The sequence below is a fragment of the Typopeltis vanoorti genome, chromosome 1, assembly GCF_054136105.1.
Source record: "Typopeltis vanoorti isolate ZY-2024b chromosome 1, IOZ_Tvanoo_1.0, whole genome shotgun sequence".
Lineage (NCBI taxonomy): Eukaryota > Metazoa > Arthropoda > Arachnida > Uropygi > Thelyphonidae > Typopeltis > Typopeltis vanoorti.
The window spans coordinates 86,196,034-86,214,542 of record NC_143549.1 but is presented as its reverse complement, the minus strand read 5'-3'; the positions used below and the strand labels follow the sequence as shown (position 1 = coordinate 86,214,542).

General features: G+C 35.6%; 1 protein-coding gene across 1 annotated transcript in view; it reads right to left on the bottom strand.

Annotated features, from left to right (window-relative positions):
* LOC150110175 (uncharacterized) overlaps positions 1–18,509 on the bottom strand; it is a 525,668-nt gene that overhangs the window by 501,623 nt on the left and 5,536 nt on the right. The window contains exon 3 of the mRNA XM_090391921.1: positions 2,762–2,833. Coding sequence (XP_090248047.1) covers positions 2,762–2,833 — 72 coding nt within the window. The remainder of the gene's footprint in view (positions 1–2,761; positions 2,834–18,509) is intronic.

Below are 18,509 nucleotides of genomic sequence, written 5' to 3'. Positions count from 1 at the left end.
AGAAGCCACCAGTTACATGGTGAAACTAGTAGGCTAACATTTCTGTACCAAAATCTCCGAACTATTAAACTCAATTTATATCATCTTATAATATATAGTGGTTAAAAAAAAAAAAAATTCACCATTTATAGAAGGTTAGAAAAAAACACAGATTTGAAAACCAGCAATATGATATCCAAATGCTTTATAATATTGTATTGTGGAAATTTTATTGTTCAGTCAGATTTTTGTATTTAGAAAGAAGCATTTTAGGAGACATCAAATTTATGACTAGATGGTGTAGACCACCCACATTATGCAATATTCACCAGGGAGAGATAAAATTCTGGATATTCTTGCTATGAGAGGTTTTTTAAATAGTTCCATCTTATTTATTCAATGTTGTCTTATAGTCAATTGTAGGAAATGACTGGAGAGAAATCCCAGGCAGAGAAGGCCAACTCATGGCGGTTAACTCAGATGAGTTCAACTACCTGGATATCAGTCATCCTTGCACTTTAGTTTCAATTAGTCTTTTGGTTGTTCATCTATATGAGATTGGTGAAAAAGGAAAACTGATAGCCTTTGGCTATATGATGATATAAAACAGCTGAGTAATTTTCTCTATCTGTCATTCTTTCTAATCTGTCTTTTCTTTCTCCTAATACCATCAGGCTCTCTTGCACCCCCCCCCCCCTCATACTAACTACTCTAGGCCTATGATGAGCAATCTTTTACTTTTCCACCTCAATAAAGGTTGAAACTGGTCTGGTAGTGACCCTTCCTATAATGCATAGCATGATACATGTCTGCTTTGCATTATGGGATACTGTGGAGTCATTAGCTTCTATATATGAGTTGCCCCAGTCCTGAAAATATTTCAGACTCAAATATACAAATATTATTCAAGAAAAAAAATGAAAGTTTTAAAAAAAAAGAACCAAGCCTTGGAGATTCAGTAGAAGACCCTAAAAAACACTGATTATGCCAGAGAGAGAGGCACATGGTGAAACTGCAAGCATATTGAAAGTTTCCAGCAAGTAATTCACAGAATGTGCTCTAAGAGAATACACAGACACATGCAAGAAAGCAAAGCAGTGCATGTGTAAAACTAACTAAATAAAAGTGATGGGTAGACTTTAAAGAATGCAGAAAATAAATATCAGAAGAGTGACAAAATATTATGGAAACTATCAACAAAGTTTAGATGTGGAGAAAAGAGTAATGTAAAAGGAACCAGAGATTATAAATTGACACAGTAACTGAAGAAAAAGCTTCTAGATGTTTGGAGTAATTACTTTCAAAAACATGTTGGTAGGAAACAAGAAGAATGTAATCAGGAGTACATCAATACTTGAGGTAGAAAAGTTACTAAAATCTGAAATGTGAAAAAGCCGCTGGAACAGATGATATCTGGCCAGAAATAATCAATTATGGAGGTGTCAAAGTTTTATAGTGGCTGCACGCATAATTCAGAAGGTCAGATCAGAGAGAATTTCGAATGACGAGTAGAGATCCTCATAGTACTCATCTATAAAAGGGATATAAAAACTGAATGTGAGAATTATAGAAGAATTTCCTTACTGAATATCCCTGGTTATGCAAGAATACTTGAAAGTAGAGAACTAAGAAAAATAATCTGTCCAGAAAACACTCAAATTATGTGGTGTAAATGGTACATTATATTGAGCACACTATGCAGTCTATATCTAAGTTGTAAGCAAGCAATCAGAATTGAAGAAAGTAAAGGAAGATAGTTTGATGTGAAATCAGTAGTGAGACAGTGGTGCACATTATCATCTCTGTTATTCGTTGTCTATATGGATCATGATATGAAGAAAAGTGACATTAAACATGTTATACTCCTAAATAAATCCAGTACAAGTCAGCAGGATTCCTACTAAACTGAATAGCTGCTGTAAATAAATTAACATGAAAACCAGCAATAAAAAGACAAAGACTATGTAAATAAGAATGGAAAAACCTGCAGAACAAGTAAAATATTTTAGCTATTTAAGGACAATTTTTAGTGAACATGGCAAATTAATTAGCAGAATTATCAAAACTGGTAAGGTAGGAAGTCAAATGAATAAATTTATATGGAATAAAAGAAATTAGTCAAAACTCTAAACTAGCTGTACACAAGACAGTATTCAAACCAATTTTAACTTATGAATCTGAGAGCTAGGTTAAAAATAAAACACTTGATCAAAGACTGGATACCATACATACGAGAATTCCAAGAAAGATTACAGAGTGAACAGATACCATCAATGGCAGTATCATGTTAAAAATGAGGATATTAGGAAGGAATATGATATTGTTAGCATTCAGGAGTGTTATCTCTGCTCACCCATCCCATATCAGTGATGGGTGAGCAGAGATAACCTCAAGTAATATGGTCACTTAAACAGAATGGGAGAGGAAAGCCTTTTTTCCTGCTAGGACGGCAGGAGAAGACTCAGAAGAAGACCAATATCTAGATGGATTGATACAATAAGAAGTGCATTAGAAGACTGAAGCAACATCCTGTGCCACTGACAGATAATGTAAATATCTTCCAATAGGAAGTTAGTTTATGGAATATACTGCTTCATGAGAAGATTACATCATCTTCTCATGAAGCAGTATAATATCTTGTAAATTCCTGAGGGTACATATTATGAATTTGATAATAAGAAACTTTAAAAATTAGATTTTGAAGAGTATAATAGTGCTCTTGAAGCACTATTATATTCTAAACATCAGACTTAATTTATTAAAGTTTAATAAAAATAAAAACCATTTTATTTTCCTCAGTTGTTCGATCCATCCTTTCCACTAATGCAGTAAATTCCTTCATAAGTGTTTCCACCTGCAAATAATTACAAAAACAAAATCAGATTAATGTTAATGTGCATACACACACACACACACGTCATAAATACTGTTACAACTTACACAGCCCTACGCTGCCCACAGAATTGCCAGGAGCATGGTTTTATTAGTGACACTGTGCACAGCCAACATTCACACGTTTATCAGTTAGAGAGCGAGCGAGTTGCCTAGCCACATGGATTGACATGCATTTGAGGAGATTACGAGACCCATGTAGCTGTAATAGCACTTCACAAGGCTGGAATGCACTCTGTTATTTTCAACATGCTAAAAAACACTCAGCATCAGTAGGTTGTTTGTGTATCAGACTATTAACCTTTATAACAATACAGAAGATGTATGACCAGAACAGGCAGATCATGTTGCATTAGATGGATGCAGCATGGTCTACCTAAGATGCAACAGCTTGTATGAGCTGTGAAGGCATGCCTCTGTCATAATTCTGCAAAAATTCAAGAAAGCAATGTCGTGAGAGATGAACGTTTCACAGAGAATGAAGTCACATGTACTAACTGATGACCTGGGGTTAAGCACCTACTGTCATTCTACTGGACACTTCCTCACCACAGCTTATGTGGCAGAGGGTGATGAAGTTAAAAGCTCATTCTGCAGGACACGAACAATAGACACAGATATATCTTCTTCACAGAAGAGAAGATTTGCACCATTAGAGAGTTGTTTAAGAGCCAAATCGTTCGGGTATATGCCCTGGGTAGTTGCACAGCACCTGCTAGAGCACCCAGGATTCAGAGAGGTCATCATCCCATATCAGTGATGGGTGATATATCAGTGGGGGGGGGGGGGGTATCAAAATTGCATTTCTGCGAGAAAGGGGTCAAAACCTTCTCTAAAGTGTAGCCCTATACAATACTCTTTGTTTCATGGCAGGCAGTGGTCTTCCAAAAGGACCCAGTTCCTGCAGAAGGCAAGGACCACACAACAGTGGTTGGAAGTGAATGTGCCCAACCACATATCATCATCTCATAGACCATCTGGAAGTTCAATCTGAATCTATTGGACTTCAAATTGTGGTCAGAGCTTGAGAGAGCAGTCAGCAAGAAACGAAATGCCAGCATCACCAGCCAGAAGGTGGATTTGGCGTGAGCAGTGCCAGCATTCCTGTTGGATGTTGTGCATGCCACCAACAATATGTGGCCTCATAGACTTTGGGCATGCATGAAGGCAAAAGGGGAACATTTCAAACATTGAGTGCTGCTATATACACATTATACACGTGGTTTGTACATGCTGAATGCTGCAAATGGTTTATTAATAGATTAAAGATTTATATGCTGTTCAAGTTGTAACAGTATTTATGGCTAGGCTAGCTATACATAAGTTAAGAAAGAAAAAGGCAACATCAACGAAATAAAATTGCTATGTAATTATGAATATATTTTGTAGAAACGTGCTTTAACAAGGCAATGCATTTAACGGACTGATTTAAATGTTGCTTTCAAACAAACTGTAGATTTGAGGCAAACCATTCTTGAAAAGCTGAACAGTAACATTATTCAGACACAAAATAAGATAGTTTTGTTTCCTCTGTAAATCAACAAAAGAGTTGAATGCAGTCATCTCAAAAATTGACTACTTTAAAACATCCCCTAGGTTTGACCCAAGGATAACAAAATGCATTAATCGACTCTTCTGCCAATCATACCCAAAATGATAAACTGTGAAGGCATGCTTCTGTCATAATTCTGCATGAATTATGCCTCTGCCTCATATGTAAAAATACCACTAAACCAAAAAACTGCAGTGATAACTTCTTTACATAAAAAAGAAAAAAATTAATAATTACAGGCCAATATAGACTGCTTGGAAAGAAGTTAACAGACACACCCCCACGGGCAAGGTGCATTGTGCTATGTAACGAGTCACATGAACATGTAGCAGGTAAAAATTGGAGGCATATGATGCTCCAAGTCAGTGCAACTGTGTCCAGGTGAAATGGATGCTGGAAGAGAACACAGGGTTTGAAAGAGGCATTGCGATAGGATGCCATGTTGTAGGCCTAACTGTTAATCAGTCTGTTAACAAATTGAGCCATCCAAAGTCAACATTTAGTAACACCATACTGAGATGGAGGAGAAGGGAGTCAAATGCCAGTGCTTCCCACAGTGGAGACGACCTATCACACTCACGGATCATGACTGTAGGGTGCTACAAAGGATACTATGTAAAACCTGCCATTTGTCCACCAACACATTAAATATGCAGTTCTGAGCATCAAGTAAAATATGAATCTGCACAAAAACATTCAGAAACAAGGCTCACAACATGGGCTTCCATGGCAGGACCACAACAAGCAAGTCTCACATATAGTGTTATCACATATGTGTTACCACTGAAGATAACACTATAGTGTTAACACATATAGTGTTATCTTCAGTGGTGCAAAGAACATGTACAATGGGACATGAAAGTTTTGAAAGATGTGTTATGCTACCCTTTCTAGAGAGAGAGAGAGAGAGAGAGAGAGAGAGAGAGAGAAAGAAAGAGAGAGAAAAGGAGAGGTGTGGGTATGACGGATGCTTGGCAAACATCTCTGCATAATTCCAATTGTGAAATTTGAAGGTGGCAGTGTGATAGTATGGTTCTGTTTTTCCTGGTTTGTCCTTGGGCCTCTTTGTGATTCCACAAACATTGAACTCTGAGAGGTATCTAAACATTCTGGACAATGCAATTCTTCCCACTTTGTAGCATTTTTATAAAACTGACCAAGACAATGAATATCATAAAGCTGCTGTTGTAACTGTATGGTTTGTGGACTTGAATGTCACTACACTTGACTGAATTTCACATAGCCCTGATTTCAACCCTACTGAACATCTCTGGGAATGAACTAGAGCACTGGGTGAGGTCAAGGATTGTCTGCCCCACAATAGTCCTAGACTTCAATTACATGCCTACAGGGAGAATGGTCTGAAATTCCCAATGATTGCTATCATATGCTTGTGGAAAGTATGCCCCCATAGGATTTCTGTAGTCACTGTAGTGAAAATAAGTCCTATATCTTATTAAGGTGGGCACTACGGCTGTTTGTTCTTCATACTATGGTGTCTTTTGACTTCTTTCTCAACAGTGTATATGATCTAACTATATGCCCATTCTATTGTCTATGAAAAGAAACAAATGCTCAGGAAGAGCAATAAAGAACAGAAATCTGACCATTCCTTAACAAATCCATGCTGTTTATCTGAGAGTTCCCACTTTCATCACTCTGATTTTGTACTGTAAACCAAACCCTCTAACACTTCTACAACAATGAAGAGAAAACCAGTTGAGAGTAACAACACACTGTTTTTCTTCCTTAATGCAATGGCATAGATTTTCTTTTTAGAAACACCTGATTGAAAGATTCTCTCATCGATCAACTAAGTTTACAGGCACTTTTCCTTAACGTGTTGCAATATTATTAAGAAAGACCTCCAGGGAGTATGACTCATTAAGGAGGCTATATATCACCCAAACCAGCTGCCATACCTTTTCTTGAATTAATGCACAACATACAATATCAATCCATTTCAATCATGCACTTTGTGAGAGAAAAATCTAGCTCAAAATTCCTTCATCTGTACTCACTGTCAACTTCCATGGATGTATTTTTATCCTCTCCTTTCATAAAATGAAAAATTCCATCTCCTGGTATACTAGATGACCATTTCAGAAGGTTGAAAGTCCCAATCATATCCCTTCTTTCTCTTATTTGTTAGTGCCTTCAGTACACAAACTCTCAATCTGTCTTCATAATCTGTATTCAACACAGAATCACAACAGAAACCAGGAGGCCAGACTTCCACAACAGTCCAAGTGAGGTTGTATCAAAAACTTTATAAAGAGGCAAAATGACTTCCTTATCTTCAAATGTCAAGGTTCATAGCAAAGCAGCACAGGTGCTAAGAGTGTTCAGCTGAAGTGGAATTGCAATTATTCTTTGAGTTGTATTTATAATATGAGCCTTGAACTTCAACTTCCCACCAACTGAAACTCCAAGATCCCTAGTCCGATCAGTTTCTTCTGGCATAATCCCATCAACATCACATGATAGTGGATATCGAATCACAATAAAGTTCACAATTTTACATTTATTAGCAGATTTGCAAGCCACTTTCACATGCTCAAAATTCCAGCCTATTAAAATCATTCTGCAAGTACTACATATCACATTGTTGGATTCTGAATATATAGAGATTAGAGTAATTATTATTTGGTTCAGAATCCAACATGATCTTCCATCACAAAGGCTAGACTTGTAAACATTATTTAATGTAAATAACTTATTTTATAATTTAATATTCATATAACTACCTTAATTTTGTCTAATATTTAATTATTTAATCAAAGATATATGTATTAATAATGAAAAGACTGTATTAAATATTATTAAGCTATTTTAATTATTATTATGTTAATATTATAAGAACTTGTATTTGATAATTTAACTGCACATTAATTGAAATGTAAATATTCTTTATTTATTCCTATTTGTAGAAGTTTAGCATTATGCAATACCTCAATTTTATTATATTTTGTTTTGTTGTCATGGAGACTTATGTAAGTGAGGGAGCACGTTTTGGAACACCACGTGAGGAGAAGGTTTATTGAAAAGAGTTTTAGAAAGAAATCACGAGAACAATTTAGGCTGGAAGAACGCATATATAAAGGATGAACGCTGAAATTATTGGGGAATTAAGAGATAGATTAGAGAGAGAAAGGAGAGGATTGGTATTAGGTTGGTATCGGAGCATCGGCATTCGGGAATCACAGTGCGATAATAGTGAATCGGCAAGTCACTCAAGCAGCTAATAAAGTCTACTAGTCAAGAGGCAGTTAGCTAATAAATTGTAGAATAACAATTATAGCTACGGAAGACAGTTGAGTGACTACTAAATAGACTAGCGATATTTGAGTTGAGATTCAATTTCAGGACCGACCTTTCAAGGGTATACAGAATCTTGAAGCAAAGCACAGAGTTATTAGCGAATAGTAGAGGCTGTAAGGTTGAAATTTACCGTTAGCTGTGCTTAGAAATATATTGCCTAAAGAATTAAATGAATGCAGGAAGAATGAACAGCTGTGCATATAAAACCTCAAGTTAAGGAATTATTGTGTATTGCCTTATTTCATGAGTGATCAGTAGTACTTTATGCAACAACGTTTGTTTATGTGTATTGTGACCGATGATTAATTCAGTTATTGCTTAGAAGATTGATTTTAATGAGTGCCGTATACTGCTTAAAGTGTTTACAGCTATAAAGAAATGTTTGTGTGTAAGTTTATGAAGAAAGAAGACTATCGGTAAGATTATTCCAACCGTTAATATTCCTATACAGAGAAGTGCGAGAGTTTCATCCTAGAATTTCCTTATACTAACAGTAACTATTGAGGAAGTTAGCTAAAGTGTAAATTTAAAAGTGTTTGTTTGTGAAGAGGTATTACTGCAATTTTTGTTGTGTTTGGAACTTAAGGAACTGTGAGAAGACTGTATTATAGAGATAACAGATTTACCATTGTATGAGTTGAATGATTGAATTTATCTGAGGAGTTAAAATGTTTGTGATATCTTAATTACAGATTTAAATTTAAGTGTAAAATTTGCGATTCTAAATTAAATGTTTGTTTTTGTTAATCAAAAGTTGTATTTTGCCTGAATCTCTTTTACTGCACCATTCATAAAATATTCGAACCAAAGCGGGAGTGATAAATAAGTTAAATATACTCGGCCAGTATATATAATATTAACACCTAAAAGGAGAGATAGTTGTGAGTTGGTTTATCTTCAATTCTTGAACTAATTCAGATATAAAGTGGCGCAGTCTTTAAATATAAATTTTCTTTATATTTGAATTAGAAATCAACTAGCAACCTTCTATTTTATTTAAGAACATCATAGTAAATAACATGTCGGATCCAAGGTATAGATTAAGACGAAGTAGGATCCAACAACATGTATTCCTGATTACTCTATCTTTGCATCAACAAATAGCTGTATATCTCCTGTCAAATCCTTTCCAATGTCATTAATGTAAAGATTGAATAACAATGGACCAAGAACTTATCTGTGTGGTACACCTCTGATCATTTTAAATCTTGCAGACTCACATTTCCCATATTGATATCTGTCAGTCAGCCATCCTCTTATCCATGCTAATATTTCATAATCCAATTCCATATTCTCCAATTTATGCAACAATCTTCAGTGCTGTAGTCTATTAAAAATCTTGGCCAAGTCTAAAATTATCATAGTGTATCCTTTTCTTTTAGGCTTACACGATGATCAGAATACATTTTGGAAAATTATGGAGACAATTACCTTGTTTGAGTAAAATTTTAGTTTAATATATACCAAAATCAACACTTGACATTTCAACCTTCATATCAAGGTCATCTTCTGGAGCATATACACTATATACAGAGAAACAAGCTGCACTACAATCTACATGGTTTGCTAAAGTTACTGACCAACTGTTACAACAATTATTGGCACCTCTGGTGGAAAAAAAAAAAAAACTTACTACATCAACACTAGAGTCCTATTATTAATATTACTATTGGTTACAACATTACATTGGGCTGGAGAGCAACATGTATATATATATATATATATATATATACAGGGTGTTCGGGATAAATTTGACAGTTTCGTAAGGAAAAAGAAAATCTTCTTTGTATCTATTAAATTTAATGAATTGACAAAAAAACATTACAGGCAGAGTTAATTACAATACTATCAACAAGATTTACTCAAAATAACCACCATTAGCATCGATCACAGCTTCAATTCTGCTTTGGAACCTCGAACAAGCTGATGCTACAGTCTTCCTGGGAAGGGTCGCAAAAACTGTTTTAATTTTATCCATTAACTGGGCTTTTGTATTACTGGAAGTGCGATTGGTGTCTTTTTCAACTGCGCCCCATACAAAATAATCCATGGGGTTAAGGTCTGGGGAGTTTGGAGGCCAAACATTTGGACTGGTGAAGTCGTAGAAATTTTCAGACAACCATTTTTGACTTTTCCCAGAGGTGTGGCAAGGGGCCGAATCCTGCTGCCATACATACGGCCTACCATTGGCTACCCTTGTTATCCAGGGCTTGACTACAGTTAGCAACTCCACGAACAAAGCCTGAATTCCAATGCCAGGGTTCTTCAACACCTGTTCCTGCAGATTTGCGAGGAATTCTGCTGTACGAACGCAATCAGATCGTCTGCTAGGGATCTTTCTTCTTGCTACATCCTCGTAGTCACCATTGCAAGTCTCTAGTTCATGCCCGATTGTTTTTACTGTATTCAGGGAGCATTGGGCAGCAGTCGTAATATCCTTATTTTGATGGCGGGCACGAATCATCATGATACAAGTTATTCTCTTCCATGATTCAGGTGGGTTCCAGCTATCCATCCTTTCTGACATCTTGTATATGAATGAAGAAGGGTCCAAACTTTTAAATGAAGAGAAGTGTGTGTTAATACATGTAACTTACGGAAAAATATAATTAATTATAAATATGTCAAATTTATCCCGAACACCCTGTATATATATTAAAAACATGATTATACATATAAATTTCAACCAATTGGTATGGAATAGTTTCCAATACTAGATGAAGGTTGCTTAAAGTTCTAAAGTATGCTAGATACTAAGCATTAAGTAGGCTGAATATGAGCCATCCAGATTCTTGGAATTTTCATGCTGCCATTATTGTTGATATTAGGGTAGTTAATCAGAATTTCGCAGGCTTCTTTAAATTTTCTTTCATACCAGGTTTTTGTATGGTGTGAAGACCAGGTACTTTACCAATCAATTTGGTGTAAGGTGTTGAGAGCGTGATCTGAGAGGCCTGCTCACCAAAATTGTTATATTTAATGTGTCTTTTGTGTTCTTTTTTCCTTATAGGGAGGGTACATCCAGTTTCATCAATATAAGGTAAGTTACAGGTGCAGTAGATGCAATAAACTCCACGATGTGCCAATGGGAGGAGGGATCCTTAGAGAAGTTGAATATGTTTTTTTAATTTTGTAGGTGGTTTAAAGGTGGCATTGAGATTATAATGGTGTAGGATTCTGTTGATTTTTTCTGATAACCCTTTAATGTATGGGATGGCTATGATTTTACTGTAATCTAAATTCTTTTTTGATGAAGTTTCATGAAGAACTTTATTAATAGTATTTTTATAGCCATTATTTATAAATGTGTTGCTAATAATTTTTAATTCTTGTTTAAGAGCTTGCTGATTAAAGCAAATTGTTGTAGCTCTGTTTTTAAGGGTGTTAATGACTCCATATTTTGATGATGGGTGGTGGTATGATTTAGCATGTATGTATTGTTCAGTATGTGTCAGTTTGCGGTAGACCGTGAAGGAAGATGTGTGACCAGCGTATCCAGGAATGGGAGTGAGTTCTGATTTTCAATTCAATTTCGATAATAAATTGTATGTGTTCATGTTGTTTGTTCAGGTGGCTAAGTAATGTGTCTAATGTTTGTCACCCATGTGGCCAGATAACGAAAACATCGTCTATGTATCTAAGCCACACTGTAGGTTTTAGAGTGATGGAACCAAGATTGCTCAAAAGCTTCCATATAAAAGTTAGCAATTGGGGGGGGGGATAGTGGTGAGCTTATGGCCGAACCTTCTTTTTGTAGGTAAAATTTACTTTGCCACACGAAGTAACCGGAACGTAGTACGTGGACAAAGAGGGCCGTAATGTCAGGCGGAAATTTGTTCTGTAGGAGAAGAATTGCGTCATTGATTGGGATTTGTGAAAAGGGCAGAAACGTTGAAACTGACTAATAAATCATCTTTGCCGAGTGTTATGTTTTTAATTTTGTTTATAAACTGTTGTGTGTTGTGGGGGAATGACCTACCAACTCCTTGAGTGTTGATGCTAATTTCTTGGCTAGGTGATAATTAGGGCTAACTATTCCTTCAACTATCGGCCGAAGCAGCACGATTTGTTTGTGTACTTTAGGAACACCATATATTCTGGGAGAATGGGCGTAATGGAGTATAAGTTTTTTAACCATGTCTGAGGGCCAAGAAGTGATGGACTTAAGTAATTTCTCAGTTTTTTTTTCTTTATTCTGTTAGTTGGGTTACAGTTTACAAGCTGATTGGATAAAGGTAATGCTACTGTCGTCCTTGACAGGTCAACATCCATCCATCAAATGAATCAACCAGAGTGCATAATGCCAATTATGAAATTTGAAGGTGGCGGTGTGATGGTATGGTTCTGTTTTTCCTGGTTTGTTCATGTGCAATAGGATTATCATACATTCTTTCTACTCTTGTGGAATCTACTGTTTTGAGAAATTATATAGCCTGGTCAAAAAAAACAGCTAGTTCAGCTGAACAGTCTTAGCACCTATGCTGTTTTCCTATCTGTCCCACTACCAAATTCTTATTTAGTTTTATGCAACAGCTATTGTACTTTTTATCTCCTCATACACATAAGTTGCTTCATCTAGTGAAGAGGTAGTAGTAGTGAGCTCAATGTTACATACACAGAATGGCAGCTTTTAGCAAAAACTGGATTATAATATTAATATTCCACCAAAAGAAATATCAGCACTTAGAAAGCTATATAAGAATAAACAAATTATTGTAACTAAAGCCAATAAGGGAAATACTACTGTCATTATGAATCAAGCAGATCACAACAGAAAAATTAATCAAATTCTTAAACATTTATCAGATCGCAGGTTGGATCCTACAAAATTTCAAAAGAAAAATAAAGTGTACAAATTATTAAAAAAAAAAAAAAAAAAAAAAAAAAAAAAAGTTACATCCTGGCCTAATGAAATTACAAACTGGCTAAACATTGATCCAAATCACTTTCCTTCCTTACAGGAAACTGCCTTTATCTATTAAAATTTCTTTGCACTTTTGACTAAGTTCCCAACTGGCAGCACATCTTCATTCAATATTCTGTAAAACTAGTAATGTGACACACTACAAGAAGTGTGATAACTGTACACTGGATCAGAAGTCCAAATCCCTGAGTTTATTTAATTGAAACATTATTTAAACAAACTCATTGGTACAACTACAAGTTCTAGGTAGTTTCAACATTTTTAAAGGCTACGCAGAGATGACTTCTCATTAATCTATCTTTAACCAGATTACACTGAGGTTATGGTTAGGGATGAAAAGATACAAGGCTATATATAACACTGAATAGATTCTACTGCCAGATTAAGAATCTGATGGTGGGCAAGGAGTCACAGTTTAAAGAATATACTGTAAAAAGTGTACAAAGGCACAAAGATCACTTGAATGTTGATCACACTGAGAAGTAGAGATATGAAAGTTTATTATCCTGCTTTATAAAGCTTTAATATAGCACAACTATACTACAATACAAAAATCTGGGCCACTGCATTTCTTAGGATGAGAAATTGGTGAGGAACTGAGAAGTGAGTGATTAAGGTAGAATGCTCCAATAAGAATAGTTTGAAGGTTTGTGAATTACAAAATTTAGTTGAGAGATCCCGGGGCAGCTGACTACTACTACTGAGTGCATCCCCAGGTGGCGGATCGGGGAACAGCCTTCAGATATGGAAGCTAGCTGCAATATAAGCAGAGCAATCTGGCGAATAAGCAGCCATGGACCAACAGCGACTGAGCTATCAGGGCGTGGGGGAGCAGAAGTGGCAACTCTGTCTGACTTAAAACCTCACAAAGCCCGATGACAACTCAACGACATGGCGAATAGTGCCGCCATTAAATAAGCACCTGCTGGGGTCACTGCCCCTGACATTGGGAAGCAGCATTGTCAGTATTGACACAAGGTTGAAGCCAAATGATGACGGAAAAGCTTGTGATCAGAGATTTGCAGATGGCAATATGATTATATTGTGTACGTCAGTAATACTGCGGAGAAGAAAGCAAACGGAGAAGCTACTGCTCTACTTTATCTCCAGAATAACCACCATGGCAAGCAAACCCTTACAATTGGCCACAAGTTCCCGGCGTCCCTTAAATGGGACAGGGGTGCGAAGAATCTCCGGGCTCAAAATGGTGTCCACTTTTAAAATCGCAACTTGGAATGGCAGAACTCTGTATGAAGCTGGCAAATTAAGAAACGCCACAAGAGAAATGAAGAGGCTGGGCATCCGGATTTTGGGAATTTGCGAGAGAAGATGGCCAGGATCTGGAAAGTGTCAACAAGATAATACGACAATGTATTACTCTGGGAATGATGAGAACAAACATCGACATGGTGTAGCTATAATAGTAGATGAAGAAATCAATAAATCAGTAATAAATTGGATTCTATTTTCTGAAAGGATAATGCTGTTACAACTTAAGGGAAACCCCGTTAAGATAAATATCATCCAAGCTTATGCACCCACAGCTGACAAAAGTGAAGAAGATGTTGAAGAGTTTTATGAACACCTAAAAGAGATTAAAAACCTAACAAAGAAACATGATATAAACATAGTAATGGATAACTTCAATGCAAAAGTGGGCAAAGAGGATGATGAGAAATTGTTGGAGAACATGGCTTAAGCACCAGAAATGACAGAGGAGATCGCCTAGTGCAGTTCTGTCAGGAAGAAGATTTGCTATTGTTAGATTAACAATAGCAAATACCTGGTTTAAATTTCCACCCAGAAGACTGTACACTTGGAAATCGCCTCAAGATAACCAACATAACATTGTCAGAAATCAAATTGATTACATACTGATAAATAAAAGATTCCACAGTAGTATAAAGAGTGCAAAGACTTATCTTGGGGCAGATATCTCATCAGACCACAATCCCATTAGTTGCAGAAGTACGTCTTAGATTAAAATCAGCTAAAAAATCACAAAAGAAGAAAAAGAAAATTGATGTAGAAAAACTGAAAGACCCGAACATAAATAAAAGTGCCAAGACACAGCTTAACCTGAGATTACAACAGATTAACATAGAAGAAAATAAAAGAGTGGAATCTCTTTGGAATAGTTTAAAGAATGCCATCCTAACAACAAGTATTGAAGAAGTAGGCTATGTGAATAATATAAAACAACAGGAATGGATGACAGATGAGATTCTTTCTCTTACTGATACAAGAAGAATGTACAAAAACAAAGACCTAGCCAGATATACAGAAACACATAACATCATCAAGAAAAAAATAAAAGAAGCCAAGGAAAATTGGATGAAAAATTTATGTACTGAAATTGAACTGCTTCAGAAGAAACATGATAATTTCAATCTGTATAAGAAAATCAATGAAATTTCCAGAAAACTCAGGAAAAAGCAAATAGTGTCTCTAAGAGACGAAAATGGATAAATAGTTCTAGAAGAAGAGAATAAAGCACAGATTTGGATAAAATATATAACAGAACTTTTCAATGATACTAGATAGAAGCCTATAAATATAAAAGATAACATTCAAGGACCAGCAATCATGAAATGCGAAATAGAGAATGCTATACGAACAAGTAAAACAGGAAAAGCCACTGGACCAGATGGTGTGCAAACAGAATTTTTAAAATTAATAGAAAACCAGATAACATCAAACTTCTTGAAAAACTATTTAATAAAATATATGAAAGTGATGAATTTCCATCAGATTGGCTCAAATCTACATTTATCACTATCCCAAAGAAACCCAACGTGAATTCCTGTGGTGACTTCTGACTTATTAGTCTAATGAGCCAAACATTAAAAATATTTTTGAAAGTAATTCAGAATCGCATTTATAGAAAAAGTGAAGAAACTCTAAGTGAAACACAATTCGGCTTTCAGAATGGTTTTGGTACTAGAGAGGCCCTTTTCTGTACCCAAATGTTGATACAAAAATGCATAGAAAAATAGAAATCTGTCTTTATGTGGTTCATAGATTTTGAAAAAGCATTCGACAAAGTCAGACACACTAACTTAATAGAAGTCCTTCAACAAATAAGGCTAGACGAACAAAACATAAGACTAATAACAAATCTGTATTGGAATCAGGCAGCTACCGTTCAATTAGACAACATTACCACTAGTGATATTAACATCAAAAGAGGAGTGAGACGAGGATGTGTGCTCTCACCACTCCTGTTCAACATATGTGCAGAGGTAATCTTTAAAAAAGCATTGGAAGAATGTCCAGAGGGAATCACAATAAATGGAAAGATTGTTAACAACCTACAATATGCAGATGACACCGTGCTAATTGCAGATAACATTATGGATCTCCAAAAACTCATTGACAGAGTATACATAGAAAGCCAAAGAATGGGAATAACTATAAACATCAACAAGACAAAATACATGATCATCAGCAAACATCCAGCCTCATCAATGAAATGACACTCAATGGGAAAAATATCGATCAAGTGTCAAGATATAAATATCTTGGTTGCTGGCTTAATGAACGGTGGGATCCAGAAATATAAAGACAAGGACTGAAGTTGCATGGCAGTCCTTCATGAAAATGAGACACTATTCTGCAATAAAGACCTAAACATGGAAGTCAGATGCCGAATGCTGAAATGCTACGTGTGGTCTATTCTGCTCTATGGAGTTGAAACATGAACATTGAAGGTGACAAACATCAAGAAAATCGAAGCCTTTGAGATGTGGCTATACAGAAGAATGCTAAAGATATCATGGACAGAAAAAATTACCAATGAAGATGTCTTAAAATCCATTGGCAAAGCTAAACATCTTGTACAAATAATCAAGAAACGAAAAACATCATATCTTGGCCACATCATGAGAAACAGCAAATACCAACTTCTACAAACTATTTTGGTAGGAAGAATTGATGGCAAAGGAACTAGAGGAAGACGAACAAGAGGAAGACATCAAGACGTGGACAGGAAAGAGCAGTGCACAACTGCTAAGATTAGCACAAGAGTGCAGTTTGTTTGCCAAGATGGTCGCTGACCTTCGATAGAAGATAGAACAATAAGAAGAAGAGTTGAGAGATAGAAAAGAGGGGATGTGAGAGAAACATATAAGCTACAAAGGATAAGGATTTTATAAGCCTTATGCAGAATAATTTTTCCAATACACATGACAGGACAGGAAGAGTGTTAGGAGTGGTTAGAAAGGATATAAGGATTATTATTATTTTTTTTATCAGAGAGTAGTGAAAGAATGTCTGAATTGTCAGAAGTAGTCATGAGTACTATCAGTGAATGATTTATGGAGAGGTAATATAGATGTATGAATAATGGTTAGTGTAAGCATACTGCATTTAGTCTTCAGAATCCATAGAAATGCCCAAATAATGATGATAATTATTCCGATAGCTAGTAGCAAATCAGCAACAATGTAAAAACATATGGCACTATAACATCTAATCTTCATCATTATGAACCATGGGCTCACGGGTGTCCGATGGACACCCGTTGGTGTGTGATGCCTCCTTCACTATCTTTTTCCACCTTTCTTTGTGCACCACACAGTGTCACAGTTTCTGTACACCCATTCCACACCAGTCCTTAATATGTCATCTATCCATTCTCTGTATGGTCTACCTCTTCTGTTTACACCATCCATAATACCAAACAAAGGTTTTTATCTTCTGGTCCTCACTCATTCTACAGATGTGTGTCCAAATAATTGCAGCTTCCGTTTTATAATCTTCTGCATTAAATTCTTTGGTTGTATCTTCCGATAGAGTTCTTCATTTATGATTTTCTGTACCCATCCTATTCTTAGAATCTTCCTGTATCAAGTTCTTTCAAATGCCAAAATTCTTTTCTTGATTCCTTATTTATTACCCATGTTTCAGATCCATAAGGTACACCGTTAAAGATGCATTTTTCCAGTAATCTCAGTTTTGTTTGCAGGCTGATCTCTTTACTTTTCCAGATGTTATCAATGGCCTTTAGATTTGTTCTTCCCTTTACAATCCTGATCTTTATTTCTATTTTAAAGTCCAATCATACATCATTTTGCTTCCCAAATATGTGAATTGGTCTACATTTTCTATATCAATTCCATTCAGTTGTATCTTTTGTTTCATGTTCTTCTCACAAAATACCACAGTCTTCGTTTTTTCCAAGTTCATAACAAGTCCAAATCTCTTCCCTTCCTCATTTAACAGTTTCAGTGTTTTTTTGTAGTTCTCTTTCAACTCTTTCAATAATAACAATGTCAACTGCGAATCTGAGAATGTTAATTCTCATCCAATGCACTGATTATTCCTTTTGCATCTTCTTCATTTTATTCATTGCTTTTTCTAAATGTACAATGAAAATGCTTGGTGATATTGAGACCCCTGTCTATTACCTCTGCTTGTTCTAAACCATTTCCCAAACATAACCTATTCTAACTGCTACAACTGCATTCTTATAAAGATCTTTTAATATAGTTATTAGTTTTCTATCAATACCATAGGATTCTAGCACTGGTAATGTCACTTTCTGGTCGATACTGTCAAATGCCTTCTGAAAATTAATAAAGGAAGTATATATATTTTTGTTGTATGTATAGTGGCCCCTTGCCTTTAATGCAAAGCATCATACATCTCCTCAAGGAGATGTGCCTTGCACATTAAGGGTAAATTTGATTCTTTAAAGATACTTGTGACATTAGGATTATAAAATATACACACATTTACACAAGAATATTATTTAATTTGCCAAATATTTCAATCTGAATATTACAGACCATCTTTAGTGGCTACATAGGAATAGTTTTAAAAAACAAGGTGGATTACAAA